The sequence below is a fragment of the Phodopus roborovskii genome, unplaced genomic scaffold (assembly GCF_943737965.1).
Source record: "Phodopus roborovskii unplaced genomic scaffold, PHOROB, whole genome shotgun sequence".
In the NCBI taxonomy this organism is placed as follows: Eukaryota; Metazoa; Chordata; class Mammalia; order Rodentia; family Cricetidae; genus Phodopus; species Phodopus roborovskii.
In genome coordinates this window covers 6,138,625-6,157,553 of record NW_026126651.1, presented here as the reverse complement: position 1 = coordinate 6,157,553, position 18,929 = coordinate 6,138,625, and the positions used below count along the sequence as shown (strand labels likewise).

Sequence of the window (18,929 nt, the reverse complement as noted above, 5' to 3'; positions counted from 1 at the left end):
CCTTACCTCTTTTTCCTGTCTCTCTTCATGGCTGATACAGAAATTCATCCTGTGCAGCTAGTTTTTTAAAAGCTGGTCCTCTGCTCTTTAAAGCCTTCCCCTCTCTGCAAAGAAGACAGACACAGTGCCACTAAAACATTTATTGCCTCTCCCGCCCCAAGAATAGTAAATGATGAAGCATCTGCTGCAGATTACACTTCTGGTGTTTTCTTCCAAAGACCTCTTGTTGCTTGGGTGCAGCCTGTGACTGCTCCTGAAGAGAAACACTGTCCAGCTACAAAGGGGGCTGCTTGGGGCAAACTCTGCATCTGTGGGATTGTGTGGTACCACTGTTGCCTGGCAGGGTTGTGAGAATGCACACTCGTTCACTCCTTCTTTTCCACTTGCTGTGTAAGGCCACCAAACCCAATGCCGGTGGGGCCAAAGTTTTTGGCGTAGCAAACTGTGAACCAGAAGATGAGAGAGAATATATTGACTACCGTTGGTATTTTAGGTCCTGCCTAAACATCATCCTTCTTACTTGCCGGTAGCAGCCTTCTGGTAAATTTAACTTTTAAAGAAACGAAGCTGTGCTTAGACTCGCTAGTAACCTTTGTTTCTACATCTTTGCACCTCACAGTGTCACTGACACTTTTCCTGTGATCGTCCACAAAAGCCGATTCGAATTGCCCGCCCGCCCAGCCTTCCCCCTGCAGCTGCCCAGGGCTGGCTCGCTCTCTCCTTTCCTGACAGGGAATGTCCACCATCACTCGGAAATGCTTTCACTCACTCTGTCAACCCCCACATGGAAAGAGATGCTTGAGTTCACTCTTCCTCCTTATCACCCTTCTAGGTACCTGTGGTCCTGAGTCCCTGAGCTGGGGGCAGTGGCTGCACCCTATCCATTGGGCAGTTTTGCTACCTTCCAAGAGCCCACACTGCCAAACGTAGTCCTGGCAAACGTAGTCAGGCCTCTGAGCGTGGCACAGCTTCCCTTCCTCTCAGGCCCTTGGCAAACCAACTTTCAAGAAAGCCTCTGAGGCCACTTACCTTTGCAGTAAAGCTCCCCATCCTTGTCCGTGACATTTGTGGACTCCAGACTCTTCCCACAGATGGCGCAGCGGAAGCAAGTCTTGTGCCAAGGCTGGGAGTCGAGAGAGGGTTATTTATTTATCAGGGAGGCAAGCATCACATTGTAGTTCCGCTTCAAGGGTACTGACCAGCAGTGCACAAAGCCGTGAGACCTCCCTGGTCTTCCTCTTATGAAACAGAGCCCTCAACTAATAATGCCAGGGGTTCCAAGAAAAAAAAAAAAAAAGATGCAATGGCTTTGGCCCGCAATTCTTAGAACCCTGCTAATGGATTTATAATGACAGTTTGCGTGTGTGTTTCTTCAGAATGAACTCAGCAGGAAAGGTCTTCCCAGAGACAAGACCCAGGGGACAAGTCAGTCAAGAAAGACTTGCCCATGAGGCAATGGTAATGTTTATATTACATGTAAAGTCCAAGGAAGTAAAGGGGGAGGAGCTGGGCAATTATTCAGGCAAGCCGCTCATTTTTGTTCTCTGTAACTATGATGGCAGGGAGCTATATGGCTTGGCTTCCTGTAGGCCACCTCTCTGCTGCATGTCACTGTCTGTCAGGCATGGCCTGGGAGCTCTTGTATGTCTACAAATGGCCGGTCTTTGTGTGGGGACACCCCTAAGCTTCAAGCCCTTCCTGTCTCCCCATCTCCTTATACAGAATGAACTCGGCTTTTCTTTCCACAGGTCCAGCTCCCTTGGTGAACACCCTGGCTTTGGGCTTGAAACCAATTCTCAGGGCAGTGCGTGTTTCTGTGTACGTTTGATGACTTTTCCCTGAGCCAGAATATGTGCAAGTGTGTGACAGCAGAATCGGGCTGAGTTACACAGGGGTGATGGGTTTCTAGGGCTGAGGCCTCTAGAGGAATGGGCGGGACACAGACATCTGGGAGGAGGGAGAGGGACTTGGGCACCTTGGGACCCACGAACGTGCTTAGCTGCGTTTCTTCTCCCCGGGACATTCTTACTGGGACAAACTCAGTAGCTGTAGTTCTCAAAGGGTGGCACTGTGTAACAGTCACAAAATTGGGAAGTGGGGGACATGCGTGCCTTCTGAACGGGTTGTGGGAACCAAGGAGTCTGTCCCCCACCCAGAGTCCCCAGGGATGTCGTTTCCCCCGTGGGTCCCGTGGAGATGAGAAGCTGCCGCTCGGCTCACCCGGACACCCTCACCTTGCCACCACCCATGACCTTCTCGGCAGCGTATACCGACTTCCCGCACCGTGGACACTTCTCCGATTCTCCAAACTTCGTGGAGAACTTGGAAGGGTTGCTCGTGGTGGCTGCGCGTGCTGGCTTTGGGGATCTGGTGGGAACATAAGTAGAGTGAAGACTGCCCTAGGCAGTTGTGTCTCCCGTGGCGGCCATAAGCATGGGACCGGTCTCAGTTGTTGAGAAGGTTAAATGTGATGGTTGTGATAAATCTCTGAGGACAGCGCCTGTCGCGGGTGTGCACGGGCTAATAGGCGTCCTCACCAATGGTTGTATGTCTTCCCTCTCACGCTTTAGAGGGCGCTCCTCGTGTGTCTGTGCTGTCATTGGTTTACTTTTTTTCTTTTCATTTTTTTTTTTTTTTGTACTATCATCTTGCATACTTTTCCCAAAGTCACCTGTCCCCCTGAGAGCAGTATCCACAATAGAGGCAAAGACTCAGCTCCTTGCATTTTTAGCCCTTAGTCCTGGCTGGTGGAGCTAGGAAGGCACCTGGGTCTTCACTGGTTTCCCAGTGTCAGAAAGCAGGCTTTAGATAATGTAAGATAACAGGCGGTTGTCATCACTTTGTCATTAGCAAAAGGTCACTAACTGGGATGGAGAGCGATGAGAAAAAGCACCTCCATATTTCCAGGCTCTGTGGGGATAACCCTCTTCTTAACAATGGGCCAAATGACAAACTGCTCCCTGAGGTGCTCAGTTCAGCTCCTTCTGGCCAATCACGACAGGACTAAGTCCAGACAGATATCAGCTGGCCATCAGGACGGTTTTCAACTCTGGCTAGTGGTCAGGGGTGCCCAACAGTGAAGCTGGGGGAGGTTGAGTTGGCAGTGGCCACTGTGATGCCCACAGCCTTAGGATTGTGTTGGGGGACGTCGGTGCGATGTAGGTATGGCAGCAGGAAGCGAAGGAAGCCACAAAACCAAGATTGATGTTTCCTCCCGAGGGTCTACTCCAGACCCTTCCTCTTGCATTGCGGACATTACTCATCTTACAATCTAAGGCAGAAATCTTTACTGACTAGCGCACAGAGAATGACCCTGGTTTTCCTGCTGTATTTATGTGATTTACACAGACGCTCTCAAAGGAGATGAAAGGAGACTCCGTGCAGTTTGCAAAGGTCAAACAATGGAACATCTGTAAATTCTGGGTTTTCTCTTGACATGCAAACTGAGAACCATCATGCAAAAGTAATTGCCCTTTAGAAAAGCAGATAATTTGAAGAGAGAGACAACACATTGTTAGGGCTTGGTCGGAGTGAGTATTCCTATTGTTGGCAAGTCAACAATAGAGTCCATTCTCCCTCTTCCAGAAAATGTTGCTATGGGAACAGAACGAACTGTCTTGCTAATTGGAGACTAGCATGAAGAAGCATGGCAGTAACTTACTGTTGGAACTGCAGGCCGAGGTGCTCGCCTGTGTCCGTACTAAGGCAGCCAGCTCCTTGTCCAAACCCGATCCCCTTGGGGCCATACCTGCGCCCATAGCAGACCTTACAGTAGATCTCTGACTCATGAGCTGCCACTGTGGTGCTGTCCAGAGCCTTCCTGCAGGCCACTGCAGAGAAGAGGAAGAGTCAGGGAGTTAGCGTTGACCTCCCCATCTCTCTCTTCTGCTCCCGATGCTATATGTTCAGAGCCCCAGGCCTAGGCCACATCTGTGATTCCCGGCACATCCAGAGCCTCTGCTCTGAGTCACTCTCGAGGGAGAGCTGGCCTTACAGATAAGGAAAGAGGCTCAGAGAAGAGGAGTGTATGTTTGGTATACCCAGCTGGAAAAGGAGTAGAAGTCAGCCCTGCAACCAAGTGTGTGGTCTCGGGCCTGCTAGCAACAGTGTTCCTGATCAGCTAAGGAATCCTGCTGAGTGATGTCAGGAAGCAGCTTACTTACTCCTTAGCCTTATAGGAGCAATTTCTGTACCCATCCAAGGTTTTATTTATTTAATTTAGTTTTTTGAGACAGGGTTTCTTCATGTAGCCTTGGCTACAGAGTGCTGGGATTAAAGGCATGTGCCACCGCTGCCGACCTCCGTCAAGACCTTTGGAAGAGCAGTGTGATATTGTATCCACTTCTGGAGTGGGGGTAGTGCAGTAGGGACACAAGCAGCTCACTGGTCCTGTTGGTCTCCCATTGGCTCAAACCGCCTTGCCACTATGTATTTACCTTATGTCATTTGTCTCCAAATGTAAGGTAACTAAATCCAAAGACAACAATTACAGAAAAGGTGTTTTTAAAACTCAAAAAGGCTTTGTGTGTGTGTCTGTGTCTGTGTGTGTGGGCGCGCGTGGGCATGTGTGTCTGTGTGTGTGTATGTGTGTGTGTGCATGCGCGTGTGTGTCTGCGTGTGTGTGTGTGTGTGTGTGTGTGTGTGTGTGTGTGTGTGTGTGTGTCTGTGTCTGTGTCTGTGTCTGTGTGTGCTGTTAGGAATTTAACCCAGGGCCCCAGGCATTCTGACAAAGCTCTCTACCGCTGAGTTACGCAGGTAATCCTGAGGGTGGAACTTTTAAAGATGTAAATGCAAATGTCAAATCATCTTTTATTACTTACTAAAACACATGAAGAGTATATTGGAAATGCTGTTTTCTCTAATCTCACACAAACTCGGGGATTCCATTCTTTCTGGGCATCCTCAACCCTATCACTCACTTTTGGGACAGCTGACTGTAGATAGCTACCCCTAAGCAGCTCACATCCACTTAGATCTGTGTCTGAGCCCTGGACAGGCAGCCATTGCTTGCCCCCTGACCAAATGGCTGGAGCATGAAAACTGTCTCAACACAGAGATTACCTACCACAGCATAAGGCAGCTGTAAGGTATAAAGAATTTCCACAACTTAACAAAACACTATAGGGCTTTGCAATAATGAGTGTTAAGTGTTTGGAGGAATAATCTCCAAGTGAGATCATACTCTCAGAAATAATAAAATGAGTACATTCAATTTATTTGTTTCTTTAAAAAGCAAAACAAAACAGTTCCACCCAGTGATCTTTATAAGCAACATGATCATTGCAGGCTAATAAGCCTTTCTGAAATGTCATTTTGTTGCTAAAAATAGAGTCATTAAAACAGGCATAAAAGAAGATTATGAATGAAGTAGAATGGGCCAGAGGCTGATAGTTGTTGAGCTTGGAATACAGAGCTTATTCGAGTATCTTTGCTCAAAATAAAAAAACCCAAAGAAATACAAAACAAAAAGCCTTAAGTCATTGAGAGAATGTCCAATAGCATGAGAGACTTTAAAAGCTTTGAATAAAGACCAAAGTTTTTTTTTGAATAATAACTTAGGGGAAATGCCTTATACTGGGGCATTAAAGGCAGATACTTGAGATATTTGAGTCTGCCCTGTTGCCACGAGTTACCACTCTCTACAGCAGCTCACAGAGTCCAGGGGCTGTTGTACCTTAATGTCCCCAGACCACGACAGAGGGCCCGGGTCTGCAAATAATGGGTGAGTGACTGAGTTTCCTTGTCATTAGAGATCAGTGACTTCCCATCCTACAGCCATGAGTTACAGAGCTGTCGCTGACCTCCGTTCCCCTGAATAACCGAGTTCTCACTATCAGCGCTCCATGACAGCTTGTGAAGAGTGTCTCACAAGGGCTGGCTAAGTCTGGCCTCCAAAGAGCTTTTTTAAAAAAACACATTTTAGGGATGGAGAGATGGCTAGGCTCACAACCAAAAAAATATATTTTATTCTCTCTCTCTCTCTCTCTCTCTCTCTCTCTCTCTCTCTCTCTCTCCCTCTCTCTCTGTGTGTGTGTGTGTCTGTGTGTGTGTGTGTGTTTTTGTGTGTGTGTGTCTGTGTGTGATTGCATGCTAGTGGAAGTCAGAAGATAATCTACAGGAACTGTTTCTCTCCCTCTATCATATGGGTCCCAGGGATTGAACTCAGGTCATCAGGTTTGGCAACAAACATCTTTACCCATCCTGCTGGCCCCTGAAGAGCTTTTGTACACAGCAGTAGAGAACGGTGCTGTCCAGTACCATGGCAACCATCCAGATGTGATGTGCTGATAGGCTCACAAAATTGTGTTCAACTTCAAGTAGTAGTGCATACACCCAAAGAATATAAAATATTTCATGAGTAATGAGACGTATTTAGCTTATATTTCATATATATTGTGTTGAATGAGATATTTCAATGGATTTTACCTAGCTTCATTGGTATACTCGTGAAATGATGGCTGCTGTGGATGCTTAAACATACATGGGTATTTCTTCTGGGTGGACTGAAGTAGAAGGTTCAGTCAGTCCTGGAGCTTATCTAGAAGCCAAGATAACACTGATAGGATTAAGTGAGGTAGAGCTGCCTCTCTGAACCTGCTTCCTGCCAGCAGAGGCTTGGCTGGAGTCTGGTAAGTCTCTTAGAGATAGTATAGAAAAGGGTGCTCCTCCCCAGAGGTCCCTGCCCACACTACTAAGCGCTCATCCGCCCATGGGCTGAGTCAAATGGGGCCTTTCTCTTATGGCTCCACTGAGCACAGCCATCAGCGTCCACTGGGAAGTCAAGGCAACCCCCAGTGGGAAGCTTGCCTCCTCTCTACTTTCTACAAGGCATCAAAGTCAATAAAAGCGGGATTAAAGCCTAGAGGGCTGGATTTCCGGGTGTAGGACCCCAGTTTTCACCCATAACAAATCCATCTTTATTGTACAGGTAGAGATGAGGCTCCACTATGGTAAAACATAGCTAGTGAATGGAAAAGCCTACACTTGAAGCTTACTTCTTCTTTAGCTCCAATATCCTCTCCAATTCCGTTCACTTTAGAAAACACTGGCTATTTTTAGAGACATGCCAGAGCCTTTGGAATGGATAATAAGTCCTGGATCGTTGTAAGGGAACATGGGTGGATATGACGGATGCACGAACTGACTTAAAAGACAATTGCCCATCATTAAAACCCAAAGCATCAGTAAGTCTGTCGACTTAATCACTCTTTCCTCTAGAATAGGTTTGCCGAGGCGGGGAGGGACCATGGAACTGCAGCCGAGAGCATAGCATGCTCTATTCCGGGCAGATGCAGTTGGAGTATGTATCTCTCCGCCCGGACCTTTACAGCTTGGGCATTGGAGTTCATTTGCAGCCACTTGAGTGGAGCTTAAGGGTGAGAACTGAGCCAGCTGACAAATTCTCACAGATATTGAGCAAAGCTAACCTGTGAGCCGTTGCTTTAGGCTTAGAAACAGAGAAGGTAGGCGGCCAGCTCAGAGCCACGGCCCATTTCTCCAAGAAAGGCCTGAGGTGCCAAGGGGCACTGGGAGAGGAGTCTGAATGTGCAGGGCTAGCCCTCACTCTGCTACAGGTGCATGCCGCCCGGACCCAGAGATAAGAAATGACTTGACCAAAGTGACAGACCCTCAGGTAGGTCACACACGCTCAGAGCTCCCTCAGTCTGGGCACTTCTGAATCTGTCTGGCAGCTGATGCTAAAGAGTTCCTTCATGGAGTTCTGATGCCTAAGCCTGATTGACGCATGCCGTCCCCTGCCTGACCCAAGTCCTTTCTTCGGGAAGACTAGTCACCGCTGGCTTCAGTGACAGCTGACCAGGGCCACACAAAAAGCCAGATTTAGTTTGGCTGCACACTGCACACTGCTAGTCTCCTTCTCTGCCAAGTCATACTTTGCAAATGTCACAGAGAGCAGAGCCAGGCCCACTTGCTCTTCCCAACTTTGAGCCCGGGGAAACCGCCTCTGTGCTGGTGCCCGGCTAGAGAAAGTGCTGGAGAGGAAACGCCCTGCCTCCTAGAGTGGAGCCCATGGGCGAGCGGTGTTTCTCTCAGCTCCTGGTCATGCTCCTGCATGCTGCCTGCCCCACGGTGAGAATCACTGGTGGTATCAGAGAACTCGAAAGCCCCCTGGGGTCTGCCCAACTCACTGCAGTGGAAACAGGCCTTGTGGAAGCTCCTCCCATTGCACTGGATTTCCTCTGCGTGGTAAACCGTCTTTTCACAGGCTCCGCATTTTGCACCTCCGCCCCAGTTTGGCATGGTGAAGACTCTGGCCAAGGTCGATCTGAGAGGGTATAAAGCAAATGCCCTAGGTTTAGATGGCATCAAGGGCAAACTGATCTAGAAATACAGTGATCTGAGGACTAGGGGATAGCATGTTTCACTTGCTCGCTCACTCACTCACTCACTCACTCACTCACTCACTCACTCAGTCACTCACTCACTCAGCAAATGGCTACTTTCTACAAGTAGCTCAGCCCCTGGAGCCTGGAGGCTTTGAGGCATCTGTTTATTGAGTCAACTCAGTTCTTTCTTCTGTTAAATTTCGGCAACACCTGTCCCTATGCATCTCACAGGGTTCCCGGAAGGAATAGAAGGCTAGTCTTATGTACATAAAGTTATATTCTTTGGTCATCTGAAGTTTGGAAGTCATCTCATCAGAAGTGGGATTGGCTTCTGAATGTGACATGAGTTGAGGTTCTGGTTTAGTGTCACTCAGAGCAGGCTGTATTGATGCTAGGAATAGTGGCTTACAGTTTTAGCCTCCTGCCTAGCTGGCAAAACATACAGAATATGTAAATTCTCTTGTGGAGAGTTGCTTCTAGCGCCTGTTGAAGAACACCATTGCCAGGCATACGGGTCGGCGCTATAGCAACCATCTGGGAATGTAGACTGTGTTCGCAGCTGCCCTCGCCACGCTCTGTGTGTCCCAGAGGTTGCAGAGCTTTCTCCTCCTCACCACCCAACACAATTCTCTGGGGTGTCATATTGTTGTTTAGGGGACCAGAAGATTCAGCGTGTGGGAAGGGATTTAAGAGCTCCTGGGGCTCAGTGGGAGATGCTACAGCCAGACCTCTCGTCTCTCAGCTTTTCACTGGAGGATGGTGTTTAAGTGATGTTCATTCACAAAGGCAGTGGCGAGCCATAATTTTCATAGGCCTGTAAGTGTGAACCCAAATTTTCCGTCTCCTTAGAGCAAAGCTGAACTAAGCTGTTGATACCCAGTAGACTTCTGAAGCCCTACCCATCTTCCCAGGGGACTGGATTCTCCCCGGGAACCTTTGGCTTATTAGAAGGTTGGTGCATCGTGATACCATGGGCACTAAGTGCCATCGGGACACTCTAAGAGGCAGCTCTGGCCTTGCCGGTCACTTCTGGGAAGACAGTTCCTTCTTATAATAGTTGGGATTAGCACTAAGCCCTCCTGGGTTAGCTCTCTGGGTTGAGTCTCACAGTCTTACAACACGGACAGTTTTGCTAAGAAACAGAAAGTAAACAGAAAACAGACCACTGAACCTGACACTGGGCTGAAGGCAATGTCCCAATCTGAGTGTCTCTGAGATGCCGTTCCCTTTAGAAGCCATCTTAAGCACAAGTTTTAGGAAACAACTTCAAAACAGGAAACATCCCATAGACGTTTCTATTCTGCCATTTGGTTTATTCAGTGGAGGGGAAAAAGAGATGGACGACTGCGATCAAGCCTGCATTCATTCATTCACTCACTCACTCACTCACCCAGTGCTTGCTACATGCCTGGCTGGTATACTATGCCTTTGGTGGCAGGTCAAGGAGGGGACATTGAAGGGTGAGTGGGTCGTGTCCCTGTGTTGAGAAGCCCATACTGAGAAAAGAGACCGGAGCCAGAACACCTTGGACTGGAGTGCTGTGATAACTCGGACGAGAGGACAGCGATGATTGCATTGTAAGGCACAGAAGAGACCACATTCAGAGAGGTTCTAAGAGGGACCAGGGGTCCAGCAGATACAGGAAAAAAGGGTAGAGCATTTCAGGCAGACTTAGGGACTACCAAAAGGTGATAATAACTTCATATCTCAAAGAAAAAGAAAAAAGCCTAAGTAGTTCTGCTGGAGTACATCGAAACTGCAGACTCTTGAGCTGGAATGAACTTTGAAAATTGTCTGACATACCCTTTTTCAGCCAAGGTGGCTACATAGAAAGCAAGCACCTAGGGTTATTTTTTAGCTAACGTCTTTTTCCTGGATGTATCCTTAACGTATGGAAGATAACACAATTTCTAGAAAAGAGCAGAATCACATAAGTGTGTTCATGTTCATTTTGATTCCGGGTTTCAACATCATACAAACAGGAGGAGTATAATATGTTTCATCTGAGAACATGACAGTGACCTTTGTGGAATAAATGACATGGAAACTTCCAGTGGAAACAACGTCAGATCAGGTCAGGTTTCTCATTTCATATTGCCAGTGATTTCATTGGCATGCCCAACAAGTTTGATGCGAGACTGATATGCCTTCTGGGGATGGATGGATGGATACATACATACATACATACATACATACATACATATACACACACACACATAAATACACACACACATATATATATATGCATTATCCTCAGCAAAATGTTCAAAATGAGGGTAAAATTATATATAATACCTCCTCACCAACTAATCCATCTCAACAACCTTGTTTGTAAGTGAGGCGGTATTATATATAATGTATGCCTTACATACATCAGGACTCAAAACCCAAAATAGAAACACATAAGGATTCACTGAATAGATGTATGTTCCATTCCGGAAGAAGTGAGTAGGGTAACGGGAGCTACACAAGGTACCACAACATGTCCTGGGTCAGAAAACATGGGCTCCGACTGTCATTCATCACTTGGACTTGAGGGAAGTAAATGTTAGTGTCTTCTTGTGCACAAGATCATCGTGAAGGTCATGAATACGTGGGGAAATTTAAAGCGGTCCTGAGCAAACGCCACCAATGGTTTGAAAGTACATTTAGGCCCCGGCTTACAGATGGCCCTTTTGGCTTCTGCGTTGCTTTGGAATAGCTGCCTTTCAACACCCAGAGCTGGGATCCAGAGGCGCATTTACCTTGGCACGGGGCCAAGAGATGGACCATTTGTTTATCGGTGTTGCTTGGAACCGGCGAGGGTCATTGAAGGTAGGACACCAAATATAGGCTTGCCTGTCAGCCGGCACCGTTTATCACCTGGGTCACTGCCACACTACCTGGCACTGCTCTCGGGAACTATTCTTGAGGCTTCTGTTGTCATAGACAAGTCGCAGGTCACGGTCGGAAAGGGGGACAAGTGATAGAGATGAGGTAGAAAGTAAGGTCGACTGTCCCTGCTGGGGACAGACTGGACCACCTCAGTTACTCCAGTCCCACAGAGAGGGGGCCCTTGAGCGGGCTTCTTCAGTAACGGTGCTATGAGAGAGAGATGGGGTTTCTCTCTAGTGAGTCAATGGGATCAGATCGGGGCCTACAGTCTAGTCCTTTCTGACCTCTTCAAAGCTGTGTGGTCCGGGGAGATCACTAACCTCTCTGACCTTTAGTGTCCTTTCCAAAGTGAGAACTGCTCAGAGAGTTCTCGGTTCCGACGCTGTCACGCGCTCTGTAAACTGAGTGGCGCCCAGTTATAGAATGGAAGTTTTAACCGAGTCTGCCACCGCGATAAACTGTCCTGTGCAATCTGACTTTTCTAGAATAAAGCCAAACCGTTCGCTGGACAGTCCTCCGGTGTTCCTCCCTCTCTCCCCTCCCTCTTCCTCCTTTCTCTTCCTCTTTCTTCTCTTTCTACGCTCCCCCTGTAACATAAGACTGAAAGATGATGTTTCACGGCAAAGTTGGAGCAAGCAAAGACAAGCCACCTAGTGGCTGTGTTTCTTCTAAGAGGCCCAGAGATGCTTAAGCCTAGACTTGGACAGAGACCTCAGCAGGTAGGTCCGGCTTACTGTTGGCTACTCCTCCACACCGTGAGATGAACTGTCTCTACTGGCTGAGACAGAACCCTCACAGGAACACTGTCTGGACTCGGTGATGGTTAGGGCTAGAGCTATCTCAGACATTGCGGTGAAGTCAGAGGTTCTAGAACACAGCCCTTGGACCAGGCCCTGCAGTAATTCATGATCAGTTTCAACAGGCAGACGCCGTTGAAACTGTCTTTTCAGATAGGAAAATGTGCTCTCAGGGAATTTATGTCCCTGTCCTATATCGTATCATTAGACTGGAGCTCCGATCTCTGACTCCAGAGTCCACTGTTTATGTTTACATCAATACATTTCACATATTATCTTTGGTACTTACACTAGTTCAACACAGTAAATTGTGTTGTTTCCCAGTTGGTGGGGGGGGGGTGAGAAAACTATATATAGAGCTAGATAGATTGACCAAGATCACACAGCCAGTAAATGGTAGAGCTGCATCTCAAAGGCTAATAAGTTGACCCATATACAAGCTTCTGCTGCGACATATGTTCCAGGACCAAGCAGCTCATTTGGTGAGAAATGAGGTCTTACAGAGCCATCATCTCTTCACAGAGCATAGGAAGTATCACTAGAGGAGTCCCAGGGACTTCTGCTTGGTAACAGTAAGGGACTTCCCGGGAATCTTTGGTGTTCACACATGGAAAGGGCTCCCCTAGAGTTAGAGGTCTGTCTCACTGTTGATCGTCATCTCCTGTGGGGATGGACATACAAATGGCTGCAGCGCAGCAGAGAAACTTCTAGAATCCTTCAAGCCCTGACCAACTTAAGGACCTGAACTGCGAGCGATCGAAGCGTCTCTCTGCAGAGACACTTAATGCCTCCTCTCAAGAGCCTCTCCTCTCATACTTCAGCAAGGAACAGCGGAGTGTGAAATGGCACAGGCTTTGGAAAGAGCCACAGCACACTGAGAACACTAACAGTCTGATCTGGGCACAAGGCTCGGATTCCCGAGCATAGACCCTGCGCATGTCAAACAGAGCAGGTTTGTCCCGGAAGACTGAAGGCAATACTGGTGCACTCCACGTTCATGCTTGGCGCACACAGAGATCCAATTATTTTTGCTGCCCTTCTATTATCATGATGGCTGATTGGTGTGACTTGTTCTATAGTTTTTAAATCACGTTTTGCTAAACAAACAAAGCTGCCTGTCTTTGCTCTCCATAGATCTTCACTTCAGACCACAAACCACCGCGTTTCTCAGTCTTCAGAGTCTCAGAGTTTGCCACCCGTGTGTGGTCAGCACAGCGGTGAGGGAATCTGTTTCCATCTCAGGATGCCTGTACCATTGACCGAGGCCTCAGGCCCGCCTGCCTCTCCAGAGCTCGCCCTGAGTTTCCCATGCCAATCACTGGGGCTTTCGATGGATGCATGCCCGCACAGAGTCCCTGTGGTCAAGCGGAGGAACACCCTTTCCACTCCTACAGTAGGAGTCGAGATCAAAGGGTAGCTTCCTCTTGATGTTACAGAGTAGGTGTGTACATGAAGTCTCTCCACCTGCCACAAAACCTCGGAAGCTCAGACATAACCATGGACGCTGGCTCTCAGGCACGGTGGACATGCGATTAGGCAGGCTAACGCACAGTCACAGCGACCCTGCTCGGAAATTATCCCTGCAGCGTGGCTCACTTCTACTGTTGGAAGCAGTCCCCGGTTCTGCTGCGACCTTTGTGCTCTGAAGACCACACGGTTCCCCGATCACACCCTGGCTGTGTGCAGCTGTGTGGTTGCTGCAGTCCCTCAAACTTTAGTTTCTTCCCCTAAAGAATGACTTTTCCGGGACTTTCTGTGACCCTAAAGAAGCCCACACTTCTTCTGAGATGGAAAGAGAGCAGGTAAGCAGCATCAGATGCCGATCCCCGTACCCAACAATGTCCTCAAGTGGAGCTCCGCGTAGGCTGTGTACCCCACAGCCCCTAGACAATCCCTGCATCCCCCGCTGCCTCCTTCCCTGGGAGGCACACCCAGTTTTCACCTAGGCAGTGACATGTTTCTCTTTGGCCGTGACTTCCAGCCCTCTACACTGCAGGTATTCCCAGACATCTGGGCAGCATGCTGGTGCTTGGAGGGCTGCCTGCCTGGAGTTGTATTTCCTGTGAAGGATACTCCTAGGCCTGTATCCTTCCTCTTGACAAACATGTCAACCACGTTTTTTTTTTTTTTTTTTTTTTTTTTTTTTTTTTTTTTCACTTCTGGCTAGCTTGTTAGCCACTCTGACTGCTGACTTTTGTCATCAACTCATATTCACAGGACATCTTCCCTAACCCAGAGAAGGCCCTGAGCCCTTCCAAAGGCTTCTGTTCATTCACACAGTCCTGTTAAGTTTGTGAAATACTTTCCTGTATCTTATTCGGGGTCCACATCCATCCCCTAGAGGTAGGTGGTAACCCTTACCCTTTACTGTTGCAAAAGTGAACCCTGGGAAGCCAAGGGACACGCAGAGCTACAATCCGAACCTTCGGGGCTGGGTCATGTTTGCTTTTCTTCATTGTTTCCAAGGCTTAAGGGTCTCCGCTTTCCGCGTGAGGCTCCTGTGGTCGCCTGCTGCTTGCCCCCCTTACCCTGTCCCCCATGCTGCCTCTCACCCCGTCCAGCCTCTCTCAAATGCTCTCTTGCCTCTTATGTCCAGGCTACAGGGCACCCGTCGGCCCGGCCTGGTAGCAGGCACCAAGCCCTGGCTTAGCTGCAGCTGAGCGGTTCTAACAGTGGTGCTGCCGACACTGAGCACAAATGAAAGGGTTGTTCAGAAACGAACCAAAGCCAAACCGGGAAAATCTGCATGTGTGCCGGGACGTAAAACAGTTCCACACACATTGCATTGACATGAACTGGCTGAGTGGCGGAGCATGCTGTAGTTGAGAGAGGTGTGGTAATTTCATGCAGATGGCCATAGCGTTGGTTCACGTGAGATACCCCTGGTCTTTCTTTTTAGAAAACAGCATAGTGTTTCATCTGACATCGTTTCCCTTGAGACCCAGGCCCCAAAGTAAACCAAGGACACAGATGACCCCTTTTTGTGGCTTACGCCTCCACCTGCCCCAGTTCTGAGACAGGAGACAGTTCATACGACCTGTTAACTGGCATTGCACCACACTGCCCGCGGTTAGACAAGCCCCTCCGATGGCCAACCGGCCCTTCTATGGAGAGTTCGTTACTCAGGCCAGAGCAGAAATTAGAAGAGGTAGCATTGATCTGCACAGCATTTCCACTCAGGTTATTGCTTAAAACTGCTTCTCCTCCTCATTTACTGGATAGTAAAGACAAATCCTTCACTGAAGCCTATAGGAAACACTGGGGAAACATCCTTGCCACTGGCTTGAGAATTAATCTTCCCATTAAGTAAGAGCTTTTAATGGATTTTCCGCATCACAGTGTCTTTCTTTTTTTTTAAAGACCAATTTTGATTCATTTTAAAAGGCCAAAAGCGTGCCTGTCACTGAACATCTTTGCTGTGTATCATCCACCCACGCCTTGTGAGTAGGGAAGTTTCATGATCTGAGCTGGGAAGGGTCCTCTCTCCCTTCTGTGCTATTGGATCTATGATGCCTGCTTTGTAACTGTGTAGTTCTTTAGAGTTTACAAAAAAGTCACTGTATCTGTATCAAACCCTTGGAGGATAAGAGACCAAGGCCCCAGGGGAGGGACTCCCTCAGAGCCACTCACTCATCTGCTTCGTAGTGGCAGTTTGGAGGCTTGGGTTCGTTCATTCAGGTCCGTTGAAACCCTCTTTCCTCTGCTTTCCTGACTTCTGATCCAGGGGACCAGGCCACCCCTGAGTGACAGTGGCTTTAGACGCAGATTAATCCCAAGCCCACTGCTCTGCCTGAGATGTTCCCTTGAGCCCACAACTTATTTTTGTTTTTAGGATGCCAGGGAATCGAACCCAGACCTTCATACACACACTCCCTAAACCCCCCAATATTAATCATGCGTTTAGGAACTTCAAAGTAACCGCTATATCTTCATGTGGACCAAGTGTATAACTTGACCCTCCTCATGTGTAGGCAGAGTGGGTTATAAAATACACCTCCACTCTACAGAACTCCGTATAGTTCCCATCGGCTACCCAGTCAGTCCGTCACCCTGGCCCAAAAGCCGGTTTAACCCACTTACCTGTGTGTGAGGTCTCTGTCAGCTCAACTGAGTAAGGGGACTCCTGCCCTCTTTAAATACATTGCGGCTGTCACCAGCCTTGGCTTGCTGAGCGAAGGGCAGAGGGGAGGCTGAGGGGAGGGGGTGAATAAGACTTGAGTAGCACAACTGCCAAAAATAGCCCGTGACCAAAGCCCTTAGTTGTGTTCCCCAGCCCCCCCCCCCCCACGGCAGCCGGGAGCCTCCTGGAGAACAATATTAGTTGGGTTCTATTTTAATTGCCATTTGCCCGAGGCAGCAAGGGATGCACCTGTGAAGTGTACAGTTTCTGACGAAAAACGTAGCAGAAGCCTAAAGGGTTTTATGTTTAAAATTGTCTCTGCAGCCCCTCCCCCACACCCTTGCCTGTTGTTCAGATCAGGGCGGAGCACCTGCAAATGAATCATGACTCCCTGCCTGAGAGCCCTCTGGAATCCCGAGACCCAGGTCACCGTACTTGTGAGGAGAACTCAGAGCTAAAAATAAGAGTGATGGGGGTCCGGCACACGCTTAGCTAATCTCCTCAAGGAGGCTTGCAGGGCAGGTGGGGTTGACACCAGCTAACCATCAGAGGCCTGTTCGTCCAAGGAAGAAAAGGTTTCTCTGAAGCTTTGAGTCTCAAGTCTTGATACATGGACTATTTCACGGTTTCGGCCAGGGCTTGTGGTAATTTCACAAGGGTGGGCATAGCGTGGCTTTAAATGACATATGCTTGGTCTGTGCTAACATGGAAAACAGAGAAATAAGACAAAGATGACTGCCTGTAAGTTACAAAGGATCTTAAGGATTCTTATAGGACAGGACAGCAGCTTTTAAAGCTGTGTGTGTGTGTGTGTGTGTGTGTGTGTGTGTGTGTGTGTGTGTGTGTGAGAGAGAGAGAGAGAGAGAGAGAGAGAGAGAGTGTTCAGTCCTCAGAGGTATTGGTGCATTCCTGTAATTCCAGCATCTGGGAGGTGGAAGCTACAGTATCATAAGTGGCCATTCTCATCCGTGTAACAAGTTCAAAGCAAGTCTGGACTGCGTGAGACTCTGTCTCAAACAAACAAACAAACAAAGCAAGTATACCAACATTTCTTTTTTTTAATTTATTTTATATAACAAAGTCCATTTAAATGAAAACAAACATTTATACACAATATTTGGGAATTTGGGCATTGTTCTTTCCAAACTACTTCCTGCTGGTAAGGGGCGCTGTCATGGGGGATTCGAAGAAGATGCAGAAATCCTGGCTATAGTCTGTAAGGCTGCTTTGTCCAGCTGTTTTGAATGTAGGATCACCTGGTACTCTGTTTCAGGTGGTCTGGCTTGATCAAACCACATTAATCTGGAAGGAATCCACATCTTTTCATTTTCTGTGGAAACAAAAATAGAAATCCTTTTCCCCAGTAACTTGTCCTTCAACTTAAATTTTGGAGTCAAAGCATTTTTTTTAATTTAATTTATTATTTTACAAGTCGATCCCAGTTCCCTCTCCCTCCCTCGTATACCAACATTTCTCTTGTATGCTTTGACACCAATATTTTTTTCATGTAGTTAATGTTAAATGGGTCATCAGCACATAAAGCTAGTAAAGCCGGAGCTCCACACAGCTTCTTGTATATTTTTTAATGTGGCACTTCAACGTCAGGCATGAGAGTGTAGTCCCGAGAGAGAGTCTGCGATAACTTTATTCAATTGTCACATGACTGAGAGGGCCTGTGCTGTGACAAAGTGTCTGTCGCACACGATGACTCCATAGGACTGGTTTTTCTGAAGCTGCACTCATGGGCAGCACGTAGGCGAGTCTTGTTATGTCTTCCTGAGAGCCCATATTTTTCCTGTAAGGATACCAGATATGTAGGATTAGTTTCTTCTTTGAAATCCCTATCTCCAAATACAGCACCACACTCTGAGATGCTGGGACTCATTAGGACACAGTTGTGCCTTTTAGAGGGATCCAATTTGATCTTCATTTTGCATTCCCTGTGGGTGATTATCGTGCTTACATCCGAGAATCTATAATCAAGATGATTATAGACTGATTTCTTTATTCTTTATTTAGTTGACTATATTCTTTAGTCAGAATTTAGACGGGGCTGTTTATAATTGCCCAGTAGGGTGGTAGTGGGTGACAGTATCAGCTTATCCTTATTCCTTTAGTAATTTGATTTGTTTCCTCTAGAAACGTTTAGGTATCTTAAATTTCATGACTTCTTTTTGTCTTTTAAAGTTTATATCACTTGTAGTTAATTTAATGGGTCATTTCATCCAGAAAACCCGTGTTTATCTTTTGTTTTGTTTGCTTATTTGTTTTGTTTTAGCTTTGGAAATTTTTAATTTTTTAATTAATTCTCCCTTCTAATGCCCACTAAAAACTAGAACATTGTTCTTCTTTTATTCAAAAATTCCTTAGCTCAACATTGACCTAGAACAGTGGTTCTCAACCTGTGAGTCGTGACCCTTTTGGGAGGGGGTTGAATGACTTTCTCACAGAGAGATTCATAACATTAGCAAAATTACAGCTATGAAGTAACAATGAAAATAATTTTATTATTGGGCATCACCACACTTGAGAAACTGTATTAGAGGGTACAGCATTAGGAAGGTTGAGAACCACTGACCTAGTATGAATTTGCATTACATCCAAGTACATTCAGCCACTTACTCATTCACTACTTTAAAAAATAATTCCATTTCTCCCCCAAATTTTTGTCTCACTGTATAGACCAGCCTGGTCTTGAACTCAAGATTTTCCTGTCGTAACCTCCTGACTTCTAGGATTGCAAGTGTGTGCCACCACACTTGACTGTGTATAATTTTTAGCACATCTAATTTT

At 47.3% G+C, this 18,929-nt stretch overlaps 1 protein-coding gene across 1 annotated transcript; it reads right to left on the bottom strand.

Moving 5' to 3' along the window:
• Nucleotides 1-349: 349 nt before the first annotated feature.
• On the bottom strand, nt 350-8,298 carry Csrp3 (cysteine and glycine rich protein 3). Its single transcript, XM_051174138.1, has 5 exons — nt 8,148-8,298; nt 3,662-3,830; nt 2,235-2,367; nt 1,030-1,123; nt 350-442 (listed from the first exon to the last, which is right to left on the bottom strand). Exons 1-5 carry the CDS (start codon nt 8,257-8,259, stop codon nt 366-368), a joined length of 585 nt encoding a protein of 194 aa, XP_051030095.1. The 5' UTR covers nt 8,260-8,298; the 3' UTR covers nt 350-365.
• Nucleotides 8,299-18,929: the final 10,631 nt, after the last annotated feature.

Coding starts and splice junctions, on each gene's coding strand:
- Csrp3 (XM_051174138.1), bottom strand. CDS start 8,259: ATGCCAAACTGGGGCGGAGGTGCAAAATGCGGAGCCTGTGAAAAGACG. Junction 3,831..8,147: donor CAAGGCCTGTTTCCACTGCA/GTGAGTTGGGCA, acceptor TCTTCTCTGCAG/TGGCCTGCAGGAAGGCTCTG. Junction 1,124..2,234: donor AGGTCATGGGTGGTGGCAAG/GTGAGGGTGTCC, acceptor CTCGACTCCCAG/CCTTGGCACAAGACTTGCTT.